Source organism: Myxine glutinosa, chromosome 14, assembly GCF_964187855.1.
Source record: "Myxine glutinosa chromosome 14, kmMyxGlut1.1, whole genome shotgun sequence".
Taxonomy (NCBI): Eukaryota; Metazoa; Chordata; class Myxini; order Myxiniformes; family Myxinidae; genus Myxine; species Myxine glutinosa.
This window is the reverse complement of record NC_136274.1, coordinates 48,388,628-48,404,059: the sequence shown is the minus strand read 5'-3', so window position 1 is coordinate 48,404,059 and position 15,432 is coordinate 48,388,628. Positions and strand designations below refer to the sequence as shown.

Here is a 15,432-nt window from a genome sequence, read left to right as displayed (position 1 = left end):
CACACACGCAAAGACAAACGGCTCTCGTGTAGTATCGAAGATACTCGGGATACACAATAAGGTATCAAAAATGAATTCACCTTTGCTGGTCGTTATCCTATTTGTTCTCCTTCTGTATCATAACGTTTTTTTCCTCCCGACGAATGAAACCATTAAAGCAAAAACCATGATGCGATGGTGGCAAGTTCAGCTCTTCCATGAGCTTGACCAGTTTTAGCAAACGGCGATGTGCAGGACTGTTACTTGAATGAATGTCTGAATGCAATGAAATTGTGAAAATCCTTGTGCCCCCCATTGCATGAGCCCCTTTTGGGAAGGTGCCTCTTCCTGGATTATTGATTGGTTTTTGTTGGGTTCTTCTCTCAGATGAATTGAGTGCTTCATCCACCAACTCATTTTGCTAATAATATGCAGAGGCTATAAAATGCATGAATCCCTGCTGGCCTACTTTTCTTTCTCCTCTCGTCTTTCCTTGTTTCCGAACTTCTTTCTATCTCAACTTTTATTTTGACCTTTGTTCCCCTATAACGTTGGCAGTATTAAGATTCACATGCTTTCAGCACTCCAGCCTTCGCACTGTCCTTTGGCTTTCATTGGTTTTTGATGTTCTGCCCAATGGCAGCTTTCTGCCAAAGAAGCCTCATGGAAAGGATTACAATGGGCGGTTTGGCTTTGCCTTCCTCGTGGTAGACAGGGCAGGAATTTTTAATTTGGCTGAGGTTGCCGGCGATAACTTGCCTGCACTTCACGAAAGGCAATATGGGATCTTCATTGCCCACCAACTAATGTCAGCAGACAAATACCCAATTTAACGTTGAGCCAAGGGACGGCACACACATTGACGAATCGCCCTGCATGTGAAATACCAGGATGACAACCAACCAGGGATTCCAACACTTTTTGAGCCTTTTTATTGGGAAAAGGCCTTTCTCAACAGGGAAACATCGCTTGCCAAATCTAGTTGTGTAGATTTGCGAAAATCTATGTGACCATTGTGCGCTGCAATTTTAAATGGTGGTCCCTATGGAGATCTCTTTTTATCCCTTGAGCTACCTTTGGGTCTTTGCCAGTAATGCTTTGTTTTGTTTTACACACATTACATTCATGCTGCTTTCTGTGCCGTAAGAGCTGGAGTAAATAGGCTTAAGCTTTGATTCACCCCCTGGCCAAGGCTGATGCTGATGGAAAGGTTTTTTGTATACAGAGCCAAGGCTCATGGAAGAGTGAGATTGCAGGATAGAAGGCAACCCACTGATACAGGGGCAATGGAACAACATGTGGACCCAACGGTAGGGATGCATGAAGCAGGATGTTGAAGAAGAGAATAGAGGGAAGGAAACACAACAACCTGTAAATGCAGTAAATGGATAGGGGTACCGGTAGTGGAGAGTTAAAGAGGATAGAAGAGAGTATGGGTTGAGATGGAAGATGATCTGATATAGTGATGCATTGCCAAACTTTAAACCCTGGAGGGAATGCTACAAGTGAGCGAAGAGAGGATCAAAGAAGTGGAGGTGAGCATTAAGCCTGCATTTTTGGGATTCTACAGTGTGGGCAGTACTGGAAGAATTTGTGCAAATTAGAGGGACTTGGAAGTAGTCCAATTGATCATTAGCTGATATTTGCATTTGGTCAATAGCATTGTTGCAGTTGTGCCATAAAGGCAAACTCCCTATAGTTAAATTGCATGACAACATGTAGCCTGCAGTCGTTAGTTATTTTCTATTGAATGTAAAGATTAGCCCTTTCCCATTGTATAGTAAAAAAAGACCAAATATGTGTTGAGGTAGGCAGGGTGTTCAAACCTTCGTTGGTTAAAGGCGTGGCCATTAAGATATGCAGGAAGGCATGGCCAACACCACAGGCCTACGTGACCAATGGACAGTGAAACCTCCATAATTCTTGTTGGGGTAAGGCCGCTTTCCACACCGTGCAAAACCGCTCGGCATGCAATTGAATAAGGTGTGTGGAAATGAGGGTTCGATCGCCGTCTTCGTTGACGTGATCGGTGCACCTTGCACCTTGAATTTGGTACCACTCTCGATTGAACCCTGTAACAAATTGGTATTCAAGAGTGGGATTTGAACCCCTCGTACCTCGGCTGAAACCCGCAACAGTATGTTTGTCTGTTTCCTGTCCTTTTTGCATGTACGAAACAAGAATCTGAATGAGGCCACTCTGGCACATTTGGGTCATTCTTTTTTTTATAGGTGGAAATCCAAAATGGCCATCACTACCCATTGTATAATCAGTCAGATGCCCCCTGTGTTCAGTGTTAGCATTTATAGTTCTTTGCAATACAATTATATTTAAATTCCACGAAATGAAACAAGGCCCTTGGCCATTAAATGTGAATGGCTATACAGAGAAAAAGAAGAAGAGGCAAAACTGGCAGAAACTTCACCTAGTTCTGAAACAAGGAAACCTCTTCACAGGACCTCACTGTGCAGGAGGGGGTAACTAGGTGAGGTGGAAAAATTAATTTTCCTATCCTGATTGGGTGTTTTTTTAGAAGACTCTGTACTGGATGGCTATTGGCTCCCGAAGGGAGCTCATATGCCCTTTGTCCGGTATTGTTTTTAGTCCTGGCAGGGTGTCATCGTCGCCCTCCCCACTAGCATAGCTAGTGAGGGGTGTCGGTGTAGTCGCCGACAGGCCAACAATGTGACAGGTAGCCAGTGGCATTCCCAAAAGACTGACCGAACCTGTAAGTTTCTTTTTTGTTTGCCGGTTCTAATATAGCATGAAAGTTAAGTGTTAAATCCTAATTAAATATCCATTATGTCTGCTGAATGAAAAATAAAATGGCTGACAATGGCAATTATGGGGTCTCTTTTTATGTCCTTCCCTTTCCTCCCGTGATAATTTATTTTTCAGTTCATAAGCTGTTCCATACTAGCAGACAGAGTACCTGCCCTAGCAGAGTACTAGCAGAGCATCTTGGTCCAAGCATGCAACATGTTCTTCTGACACATAACTTAAAACACATTGTTCTTCTGAAGCATACCTTTATTTGGGCGATGTATAGGCAACTGACAGCCCGCTCCTGAAAATTAAATGATAAAAAAACCCTGGTTACGTGCATGAAGCAAAAACATGCCTACAGCTAATAATTTAAAACACCTCACTGCACTGGAAAACGTGCGGGCAGGAACACTGTACTGTAAAGGGTTTGCACTTGTAATACCATTGCCCACCTGGAGATGGTGCTACACGATACGCATTTACACAGAGATATTGCGTCCTGGCCTCCAAGACCACCGGCAAAGATTTTTTTAAAACCATATACACTTATTGGGATCATGCTGATCCTATGTAGCAAATCTGGATGAATCAGCCCAGAACCGTAGGAGGAGTAGCGTGACACGCACATACACACACACACACCGGTCCGTGAATTACAGGAAGGATTAGATGTTATTGAAAAAAAAAAAAAAACTATAATTACATACAAAACTTCAATCTGGTTTTATCTAATAACTGCATCCTTCTTACGCATAATAATACCGTATATGGGTAATGTCAGTTGGGCAAAATCATCGGCAGTCAAGTTACTGCATTACTGTCTGCTTCATTAAGTCAAATAAAGGAAAAGTCATTAAACCTCCAATGCCTATGAATACTGCATAGCTGTAGCGGTTACCGGTAGCATGACACAATTACCCTGCACCGGCCGATGACGCAACCGGCGAGCGGTCACGTGTCCAGACTCGCCCGGGCGTGTTGAGACTTGCCTTTACCGGGCGAACGCTTGCCTTGCATACCACGCCCCGTTGAGAGGCGTGGCTTATCTATTTGCATACCACGCCCTGCCTGAGAGGCGTTGCTTTTGTGTGTTGAGTTTCTGATATATATTGCCGCCCGTTCGATGGGCTGATTCAGTGCTTTGGAGTTCGTTTGAGTGAGCTGGGAATAAATAGCTCAGAGAAACCTAATTCCTGGCGTCGTCCATTTTGTCCGATTTTATCGTGTGAGCACATCTCCCACAATTGGTGACCCCTTTCTACGAACACGGCGATGGAGTCAGCTGTAGCTTTGAAGCTCCCGGGCTTTTGGGAATCTCACGCGGCTGTTTGGTTTGCTCAAGCGGATTCTCAATTCGCCCTGCGAAAGATTACAGAGGATACGACGCGCTACCACCACGTGGTCTCCGCGCTCCACGCCTCCTTCGCTTCCCGGGTTCTGAGCTTCCTACAGCACCCGCCGGACGCCGACAAATACGGCGCGCTCAAAGACCTACTCCTCGGTGCGTTTGGACTCATGGAGACCGAACGCGCACGACAACTACTCGACCTCCCGGAGCTGGGCGAGGCCCGTCCGTCCGAAAGCATGGACCACATGCTTGCTCTTCTCTGTGACCACAGCCCGGACTTCCTCTTGCGCGAGCTGTTCCTCCAGCGGCTACCCGGGCAGGTACGGTTAGCTTTGGCTAATTCGCCCATCACGGACCCTCGGGCCGATAAATTTTGCTCGGCCAGGCGACACGTCGGAGCGGCCGCCTGGGACCCTGGGCCGACCGAGGCAACGCCCGCGCCACGACTGGCGCCTCCACCGGCCGAGTCAGCGCCACTGGCGGCAGCGGCCGCCGCGACGCCCCATCGACCGAACCCGACGCGACCGCCGGAGCCTCCACCAGAGCGGACCATGTGCTATTACCACGCCAGGTTCGGGCAGAAGGCCAGAACGTGCCGCCCACCGTGCACTTTCGGCGGGTCGGGAAATGACCAGGCCGGCGCTCGCTGCCTGCCATGAGCGTCGGCCATTCAGGCAGCCTTCTGTTTATCATGGACACGGAGTCCGGGCGGCGTTTTTTGTGTGACACCGGCGCTCAGCTGAGCGTGATACCCGCCTCGGTGGAGGACAAACAGGCCGTGCTTTGCGGCCCCGCTTTGGTCGCCGCAAATGGTTCCTCCGTCCGCACCTTCGGTTCGCGCAGCGTCGCATTCTGCTTCGGGGGCCAGCGCTTCAGGTGGGACTTCATCACGGCGAACGTGCCCATGGCCTTGCTGGGTGCAGATTTTCTTTGCGCGCATGGGCTTTTGGTCGACGTCAAACGGCGTCGGCTCATCAACGCGGAGACCTTCAGCTCACCCGCTTGCTCATTGAGCGGCTCCGCTACGACCAAGCTCGCCTGCGCACTCCCGGCCGTGGACGATTTCACCCGCCTACTCGCCGAGTTTCCCGCCCTCACGCAGCCGACGTTTTCGGCCGTCGCCATCAAGCACGGCGTAGAACACCACATCCCGACCACAGGTCCACCGGTCTACGCCAGGGCTCGCCGCCTCGACCCGGCCAAACTCGCCGTAGCGAAGGCGGAATTCGACGCGCTGGAGCGATTGGGAATTGTGCGGCGCTCGAATAGCGCGTGGGCCTCGCCCCTGCACATCGTGCCCAAACCGGGTGGCGGATGGTGACCATGCGGCGATTACCGCCACCTCAACGACGCCACCACCCCCGACCGGTACCCGATACCACACATACTGGACTTTTCCGCCCGTTTGGCGGGGCGGGTGATCTTCTCCAAGGTCGTCCTCATTCGGGGCTACCACCAGGTACCTGTCCGGCCGGCCGACGTTCCGAAGACGGCTGTATTTACACCTTTTGGCCTCTTCGAGTTCCTCCGAATGCCGTTCGGCCTTAAGAACGCAGCCCAGGCCTTCCAGCGGCTGATGGACAGTGTGCTGCGCGATCTCACCTTTCTGTTTGTCTACCTGGATGACATTCCCATCGCCAGCACTTCCCGGGTGGAGCACCTCGTCCACCTGCGCACGCTTTTTGAGCGCCTCGGCCAGCACGGCCTAATCATCAACCCGGCGAAATGCCAGTTTGGCGTAACGGCCGTTGACTTCCTGGGGCACCGCATCACGAAGCGCGGGGCCGTCCCGCTGCCTACCAAGGTGGAGGCAGACACAAGTTTCCCGCGACCTCGCTCCATCAAGGCCCTACAGGAATTTTTGGGGATGGTAAATTTCTACCACCGGTTCGTGCCTCGTGCCGCCCAACTCATGCGCCCCCTGTACGAAGCCCTCCTGGGCAAGCCGGCCAAGCACGTCGTCGCCTGGACCACAGAGATGGACGCGGCGTTCACGGGCGCTAAGCTGGCTCTCGCCAACGCGACCATGCTGGCGCACCCGGCGCTCGACGCACCCATCGCCCTCACCATGGACGCTTCCGACTACGCGGTGGGCGCCGTGCATGAACAGTGGGTGAACGGAGCTTGGCAACCGCTGGCCTTCTTCAGCCGGCAGCTTCGCCCTAACGAGCGCAAGTACAGCGCTTTCGACCGCGAGCTCCTCTGCCTTTACCTGGCTGTTCGCCACTTCCGCCATCTTTTGGAGGGCCGCCCGTTCACGGCGTTTGTGGACCACAAACCCCTGGTCTTCACCATGGCCAAGGTTACGGAGCCGTGGTCGGCCCGCCAGCAGTGCCACCTCTCCGCCGTGTCCGAATTTACGACGGACATCCGGCACGTCGCGTGCAAGGACAAAGCTGTGGCCGATTGCCTCTCCCGGTCCGGCGCGAACGCCGTCCACCTGGGTGTGGACTTTGCCCGCATGGCGGCCGACCAGACCGCCGACCCCACGGTGCAAGCCCTCCGGACAGCGGACACAGGCCTGCAGTTGGCCGACGTCCCCTTCGAGGACACAGGCACAGTTCTCCTGTGCGACGTCTCCCTGGGCCAACCTCGCCCCATCGTGCCCACCGGATGGCGGCGGCACATTTTTGACGCCCTCCACGGCCTTTCCCACCCGGGCCGGAAAGCATCACAGAAGCTCGTGGCAGCGAAATTCGTCTGGCACGGGCTCCGTAAAGACGTCCGCGACTGGGCCAATGCCTGTGTCGCCTGCCAGCGCGCGAAGGTCCACCGGCACACCCAGGCCCCGTTGGCAACATTCGACGTGCCCGCGCGGCGCTTCGACCACGTCAATGTGGACCTGGTGGGACCCCTTCCCTCCTCGCGGGGCTTCACCCACCTCCTCACAATGGTGGACAGGACCACCAGGTGGCCGGAGGCCGTCCCGCTGGCATCAACAACATCCGCCGACGTGGCGCAGGCCTTCATTGGCACCTGGATTGCCCGTTTCGGTGCCCCCTTGGACATCTCCTCCGATAGAGACCCGCAATTCACCTCCGAGCTTTGGGCCGCGGTCGCCCAGGCCTTGGGGGTCAAGCTTCACCACACCATGGCCTACCACCCCCAAGCCAATGGCTTGTGCGAGCGGTTCCACCGCTCGATGAAGGCCGCTCTCAGGGCCAGCCTCCAGGACGACGGTTGGGCCGACAGGCTCCCGTGGGTCCTATTGGGCCTCCGAACGGCCCCTAAAGAGGACCTCCAGGCTTCCACTGCCGAGCTGGTCTATGGCCAGCCACTGCGCGTGCCGGGCGAATTCATCCCTGACGCCACCGGCCCCTGGTCCGCGGCTCGCCAACACTCGGTCCTCCAGGAGGCCGCCAGGAGATTTGCCCCTGTGCCCACATCCCACCACGGCTGCCCCCAACCCCACGTCCCCCCAGCACTTCGCACTGCGGAGTACGTTTTTATCTGGCACGACGCACACCGGGGACCGCTCCGGCCGCCGTACGATGGACCTTTCCGGGTCCTGAAGAGGGACGACAAGTCGTTCACCATCGACATCGGCGGCAAGGCGGACCGCATCTCCGTGGACCACCTCAAGCCGGCCTATTTGGACCTCGACCAACCTCCACGGTTGGCCCTTCCTCCACGTCGGGGCCGTCCCCCGTCAACCAGGCCACCCGCCCGACCATCCACCGCCCCGCCACCTACCACCCCCACACGAATCGTCAGGGGTCGTTTCGGCCGGGTCATCAAGACCCCCCTCAAACTGACTCTCCCGGTGCATGTTAATTCTGGGGGGGCGCGTGTAGCGGTTACCGGTAGCATGCACAATTACCCTGCACCGGCCGATGACGCAACCGGCGAGCGGTCACGTGTCCGGACTCGCCCGGGCGTGTTGAGACTTGCCTTTACCGGGCGAACGCTTGCCTTGCATACCACGCCCCGTTGAGAGGCGTGGCTTATCTATTTGCATACCACGCCCCGCCTGAGAGGCGTGGCTTTTGTGTGTTGAGTTTCTGATATATATTGCCGCCCGTTCAATGGGCTGATTCAGTGCTTTGGAGTTCGTTTGAGTGAGCTGGGAATAAATAGCTCAGAGAAACCTAATTCCTGGCGTCGTCCATTTTGTCCGATTTTATCGTGCGAGCACAGCTCCCACATAGCTACTATAATAATAATAATAATAATTCATTTATTTTGTATAGCGCTTTTCATGAAGCCCAAAGGTGCTTTGACAGAGTGCAAAACATAATGCATAACAAAACATGAAAACAACAATTGCAAAAAGACAAGAATCAATAGGGAAATATTTAAAGCAAAAGGAGGGAGAAGGAGAAGTGATAGTCAGGGGTTAAATGCTGTGGGTTGAATGTTGAATGCAGTGCTGAACAGGTGGGTCTTTAGTGATGTTTTGAATGTGGTGAGTGAGGAGGAGTCTCTGATGGTGTGAGGTAGTGAGTTCCAGAGGGTGGGAGCAGCGATGGAGAAGGCCCTGTCCCCCCAGGATCTGAATTTGGTCCGGATGGGGGGGGGGTCAGGAGGTTGGTACCAGCAGAGCGGAAGTTGAGGGTGGGAGTGTGTCTGGAGAGGAGGTCAGCCAGGTAGGATGGGGCCAGGTTATGGAGGGCTTTGTAGGTCAAGAGGAGGATTTTGTACTGGATTCTCTGGGAGATGGGGAGCCAGTGAAGCTTGTAAAGGACGGGGGTGATGTGGTCACGGGTCCGGGAATGGGTGAGTAGACGGGCAGCGGAGTTCTGAATGTATTGGAGTTTATTGGTGATTGTTGAGGGTGAACCATAGAGGAGGCTATTGCAGTAGTCCAGACGGGAGGTGATGAAGGCGTGGATGAGGGTTGCTGCAGCCGTGGAGGTGAGGGATGAGCGGAGACGGGCGATGTTTTTCAGGTGAAAGAAGGCTGTCTTTGTGATCTGTTTAGTGTATTTGTCGAAGGAGAGGGTTTGGTCAAAGATGACGCCAAGATTCCGGATGAGAGGGGAGGTGGATACTGGGATACCGTCGATGTTGAGGGCAAAGTTATGGGTGGATTTTGTGAGCGTTTTTGGGCCAATGATGATTATTTCAGATTTATCACAGTTAAGTTTGAGGAAGTTGATTTGAAGCCAGGATTTTATTTCAGAGATGCAGTTTGTCAGGATAGAGTGGGTGTCGGTGGAGACGGACTTGGTGGAGATGAAAAGCTGGATGTCATCGGCGAAGCAGTGGAATTGGAGACCATGACGGCGGATTAAGTGACCGAGGGGGGACAGGTAAAGGATGAAGAGGAGGGGGCCAAGAACTGAACCTTGGGGGACACCTTGGGGGAGGGGAGCAGTGGGGGATTTGCAGTTATTGATGGAGATGAACTGGCGTCTGTCAGAGAGGTATGATTTAATCCAAGAGAGGGCAGTGCCGGTAACGTTAAAGGTGGATTCAAGTCGGGTGAGGAGGATGGTGTGATCGATGGTGTCAAAGGCAGCGCTGAGGTCGAGGAGGACGAGAATGTTGAGGTTGCCAGCGTTAGAGGAGAGGAGAAGGTCGTTGGTGATTTTGAGGAGAGCAGTTTCAGTACTGTGGTTGGTGCGGAAGCCGGATTGGAATGTTTCATCCAGGTTATTGGCAGAGAAGTGATGTTTGAGTTGAGCGGCTACAGCGCGTTCCAAAACTTTTGACAGAAAGAGTAGGTTGGAGATGGGTCTGAAGTTATTTAGGGTGTCAGGGTTGAGTCCACGTTTTTTCAGAATGGGGGTAACAGCAGCAATTTTGAGGGATGGTGGGACGATGCCTGTAGACAGGGAGGAGTTTATTGTTGCAATGATAAGTGGAGAGAGAGCAGGGAGGGAGGCCTTGACAAAGCTGGAGGGGATGGGGTCAAGAGTGCAGGTGGCAGTTTTCATTCCTATGAGGAGTTCAGAGAGGTCAGTAGGGGAGACCGGGGAGAATTGAGACAGGGGAAGGCAGGATAAGGGGGGGCAGGTGGTTGGAGGGGGAGCGGGTGCGGCGGTGGTCAAGCTGTTGTAGATGTTGTCAATTTTGCGTTGGAAGAAAGAAAGGAAGGAGATGCAGTTGTCTACTGTGAATGACTGGGTGGTGGTGTCCAGGGGGCGGAGGAGTTTGTTTATTGTCGAGAAGAGTGCTTACAGGGTGAGTCAAAAGTCCGGAAGCATAAGAAGGATAGCGGCAGATTCATGGGTCACTCACCACAAGAGGACAAAAAATGTAACATTAGTCCTATGTTTCCTTACTTTTGACTCACCCTGTATACTGACATACTGCAGACATTTGATAAACTTGTACAAAAAAGTACAAATACTACTATCAATGTTTACTTGCCTCGACAGTAAAGTCGTTTACATTCTCCACTATATGACAATGATAGACAAGGGCCTCTACCTTTCATATTTCAACAGAGAGCCCACATCTCCAGTCTTATGCGTCCTGTCTTAGAGCTCTTCCTCACTATCATACTGATCCTCCGCCACCTCCTCTTGACCATCACCAGGTTTTATAGTGTGTTCATTGTTGCACCTATCATCCGCCTGGCATTTGCAGAAAGAGGTACATGACATCGTTACATTCCTGCAGAGGACTTGCCTGCGACTGCATGCTGTGCTGGTTTCGCAAGCACAAGCAATGATCTTCATCAGGTCCGCATGAGCTGCTGGTCTATTGATCGGGGTTGTGTGTGTTCCACTGTTCTTATTGTGCCAGCCTTATTCTTCGAGGTCAATCCTCGGCGGTCCCTGTTGATCGGCAGCCTTCCCTTCCACCTGCAAGTGGGCTCACTCCATGAAGCAGATGAGTGCCTCATTTGTTGGAGGAAACAGTCAGAGATTGGAACACTTTATCCTCTCTCTTCGTGGTGAACAGCATGTATCGGAATTCATTCATAGTTATTGGCGAGTCTAGACCATACAAGAGGCAGAATAGGTGATGGCCAAACGGCCAAACCTGTGCATTACATAATCAGAAGTGCCGGATTCACCAATTTTGCTAATGTCTAGGTTTGCTCTGTTTCATCAGCATCTTTCCTTAGCCAAAGGGGAACGAGACTGTGTCACGTCGAATGGGAACATGTAGTGTGAGAAGCTGAGAACTACTCGTATTTGCCCCAAGTGCTCAGGGTGTTGTTTCTGTCAATTAATCTCTCCATCAACCTTCTCAATAGAAATCTTCTGGGGAAGTTGATGCTTCCAGCAGTACAAACCCATCAGTGTCATCAATAACTACCTGGATGTGTTTCTTTGTTTGGTCCTGAGCCATTCGGTGATGGGTCACTCATGAGATTGACATCAGCCTCTTTGTTACCAACAGAGGCCTGATGAGCTATTTTATTGTTGTTTGTAAACGATCCCCTGTGATATATATCAAATTCCACATCCACTTCATGTTTTATAGAAACTGATTTGAAAAAGTTTCCTGCCTGCTGAGCCACTGTTGTAGACTTTGGCCATTATACATGATATAGCATCGCATTACCATCAATTATCTCAACATCTGGCTTGGTTTCAGGCTGTGCACTAAGGGAATCTTGCAAAGCTAGCTTGTTCATGAGAATGGAATTTTCTTCTTTGATAGGTCCACATATGAATCAAACAAGCTGAAATGAAGAGGTGCTAGGTCATAACTGAGTAATTTAAAGAAATATAGGTCCCTGTGCGCACTTGTGTCACAAGCATGCGAGCGAGCACACCGTTTCTCTGTCATAGACTGTTTTTTTGTGTATACAGAATCAAGGTTCTTGGAAGCGCTAGAACTCTCAACTGATCAGGACGTAACAGATCAAAATGAGCAGTAGAAAGAGGGGTGAAACACCAACAACAGGGTTGAAGGACAGATAGAAGGGAAACTTGGACAAATAATGAATGTGGGGAGGAATTGGGGTAGTGGAGGGTGGACAAAATGGATATAGATGCGAACACACACTCAGGAAGGAAAAACTGTAAATTTGGAAGGAGGTGGGCAAGGCAGGATGCCAGATCAAAAGTTCGGGACATGTCAAGAAAGATGGCCCTAATGTCATATCTGCCATTGAGGGCCTCCATACATTGTTGGGAGAGTAGGAGCAGCATGTCCAAGGTGGAGTGACCTCGTCTCAATCCGGCTTGATGATCTGAGATGAAGCTGTTGGAGAAAAGTAATGATTTTTATGCCTCCGCCGACGAGGTCGCCAGAGGCCTTATGTTTTCAGGTTGTCCGTCCGTCCGTCCTTGATAGGTTTTCGTTACCGCAATAACTTGAACGGCTGAAGGAATCTTAGTCAAACTTGGTGCAGGTGTGTATAATGAGGTAAAGAAGAACTGATTATATTTTGGAGTGACGAGGTCAAAGGTGGAGGTCATGTTAGGTAAAAATAATCCTGTTGCCGTGATAACTTGTGAACCAGTGATGGGATTCTGACCAAATTTGGTACACTTATGTAGAATGGTGTAAAGATGAACTCATTAGATTTTGGGGTCAAGAGGAAAAGGTCAAAGTCTGTAATAGGTCTATAACTTGAGAACGGCTGAAGTGATCTAATTCAAACTTGGTACAGGTATGAATATGATGAGGGGTATTCAGTTAATGAATGTTGTTTCTCACAGTCTGAGAGTGCTTTAGGTGCTTTTTTGCAAACTCCAAGCGGGCTTTTTTTTTGTTTTGTTTGTTTTTTTTGTATACAAGATCGAGGCTCGTGAAAGAGCTAACATTAATCACACAAAAAGACAAACCGACACACAAAACACAAAAAACAAGGGGAGCGGCAGACAAGATGGGGAGAGAGGGGGAAGGACACAAAAGAGAGGGGGAAGAGGTGGAAGGACACAAACACAACATTTGAGAGCAGGGACATCGGGAGAACTTGGGGGGAGGTGGGAGAGGATTAAAACATATGAACACTGCAAGGACTCTGGGGTGAATTACCGGGGGTAGAAAAGATCAAGGTTTTCGATGGGGGAAGATAAGAGATGGTGGTGAACAGCTGTTTTAAAGACCTGGAGGGAGGAGTGGGATTGAAGGGAGTGGGGGAGTTTGTTCCAGAGGCGGGAGAAAAGGGGAATGAAAGAGTGAAGGTGAGCAGAGAGCCTAGACTTTGGCAGTTTAACCATAAGAGGGTTGCAGGCAGATCTTGTGCGACCTGAAGGAATATTGGGGGGACAGAGCACAGAGAGAGCTGGGGGAGCAAGGCCGGAGAGGAGTCGGTATAAGACAGAAAGACCACCAACCTGCCTGCGGTGAGAGAGTGAAAGGCCCTCGGCGTTGACTACATCGCAGGAGATTCCAATGATTCTGAAAGCTTTGGCCTCAACAGCGTGAAGCCGAGCAAGGTGTGAGGCAGGAGCACCAGCCCAGAGGGGGGAACAGTATTCCATTGAGCTGCGGATGAAAGCCTTGTATGTGGTGAGGAGCTCAGGTGTGCCAAGGAAGGACTTCGCACGACGGAGGATGCCCAGTCGGCGACTGGCTTTGGAGGCCAGCTTGGAAATGTGGTTTTCCCAAGAAAGATCATGGCAGATAGTGAGACCCAAAAGCTTGAGCGACAGAACTTCTTGGAGAGGATTGTTGAGAAAGTAGATGGGAGGGTTGTCCAGTCGGTCCTTTCGGAGAGACATTGTAAGAGTGTGAGATTTGTCAGGATTGAAAGACATGTTCCACTTGTTTGACCAGTCTGTGATTTTGTCCAGGTCTGCAGAGAGTGAGGAGGCTGCAGACTGCCGATCTGAGGGATGAGGAATGGAGCGACAGAGATGTGTCTTTCATTCAGAATTTAAATTCAATTCAGAATTCAGATTCAGAGATGTGTCAGAGATTTCATGTGTCTTTCACTCAGGAGAGGCTTCCGTCTGGCCACTCTGCCATAAAGCCCAGATTGGTGGAGTGTTGCAGTGATGGTTGTCCTTCTGGAAGTTTCTCCCATCTCCACACAGGATCTCTGGAGCTCAGCCAGAGTGACCACCGGGTGCTTGGTCACCTCTCTTACCAAGGCCCTTCTCCCCGATTGCTCAGTTTGGCCGGGCGGCCAGCTCCATGAAGAGCCCTGGCTGTTCCAAACTTCTTCCATTTAAGAATTATGGAGGCCACTGTGCTCTTGGGAACCTTCAATGCAGCAGAATTTTTTTTGTCGGCTTCCCCAGATCTGCGCCTCGACACAATCCTGTCTCTGAGCTCTGCAGGCAGTTCCTTCGACCTAATGGCTTGGTTTTTGCTCTGATATGCATTGTCAGCTGAGAGACCTCATATAGACAGGTGTGTGCCTTTCCAAATCATGTCCAATCAATTGAATTTACCACAGGTGGACTCCAATCAAGGTGTAGAAACATCTCAAAGATGATCAAGCGAAATGGGAGGCACCTGAGCTAAATTTCAATTGTCATAGCAAAGGGTCTGAATACTTATGTCAATGTGATATTTCAGTTTTTTCTTTTTAATAAATTTGCAAAACTTTCTAAAATCCTGTTTTCTCTTTGTCATTACGGGGTATTGAGTGTAGATTGATGAGGGAAAAAATGCATTTAAACGATTTCAGCATAAGGCTGCAACATAACAAAATGTGAAAAAAGTGAAGGGGTCTGAATACTTTCTGAATGCACTGTCGATGTTGCCTGTATCCTCATCTGCTGAATGAGCTTGTCCTTTTGCAGGTCATCGTCACCCTCAACTTCTATCAAGTTGCGATGTAAACCAGATGATTGATGCTAAAGCGATGATATGGGATATTCCCAATCTTTCTCTGAAGTAAAACATGATCCAGCAATGTTTTTTTTTTTAAGGCTGATAACCCTGATGAATGGAGACGTTCCAGAAGCGACGCAGGCATGTCTTAATCTTGCCATTGGAGATGCATCATCATCGTCTGAAAATTTAATCTAGATCGAGCCATCAATACTTGAGGAAATCCTGTCGGATTTGTCTGTGGTAAACCACAGTTGTGCCAAGTTATGAAATCAAAACTTGAGCTTTCTACGTATAACCTTTGGGGTTTGTGAATTGTCGTTGTCATGCAGGATAACAACGACAGCGGCTTGCATGATGGACTTGCGGCGTTACCCACTGGATGAGCAGAACTGCACACTGGAGATCGAGAGCTGTGAGTCCCCAGTGAGCTGGGTTAATCACGTTAGTTTGGCAGTGAGGGCCTTTGCTTGTTACCCTCGCCAGAGGAGAGGGTATTGCATTTGAGTCCGTTCGTCCATTATTCTGTCTGTCTGTCTGTTTGTTACTTGGGAAAAAAAAGGATTTTTTGGTAAGTGTGTTGATCGCTCTGGTTTGTGTGTTTGTGCGTGTGTTTGTTTGTCTGTCCGCTCACTTATACTTGTCTACAGGTCACAATTTTAAACCGATCTTCACAAAACTTCTCCAAATGGTAGAGTTCGTGA

General features: G+C 50.5%; 1 protein-coding gene and 1 long non-coding RNA gene across 3 annotated transcripts in view; one reads left to right on the top strand and one right to left on the bottom strand.

Moving 5' to 3' along the window:
- LOC137439692 (uncharacterized) overlaps window positions 1-15,432 on the bottom strand; it is an 86,893-nt gene that overhangs the window by 29,097 nt on the left and 42,364 nt on the right. The window lies entirely within an intron of this gene.
- The window catches only part of LOC137439691 (gamma-aminobutyric acid receptor subunit beta-3), a 91,830-nt gene that overhangs the window by 68,298 nt on the left and 8,100 nt on the right, over window positions 1-15,432 (top strand). For both annotated transcript variants that reach the window (XM_078768426.1, XM_078768425.1), the window contains exon 4: window positions 15,061-15,143. In XM_078768426.1, coding sequence (XP_078624552.1) covers window positions 15,061-15,143 — 83 coding nt within the window. The remainder of the gene's footprint in view (window positions 1-15,060; window positions 15,144-15,432) is intronic.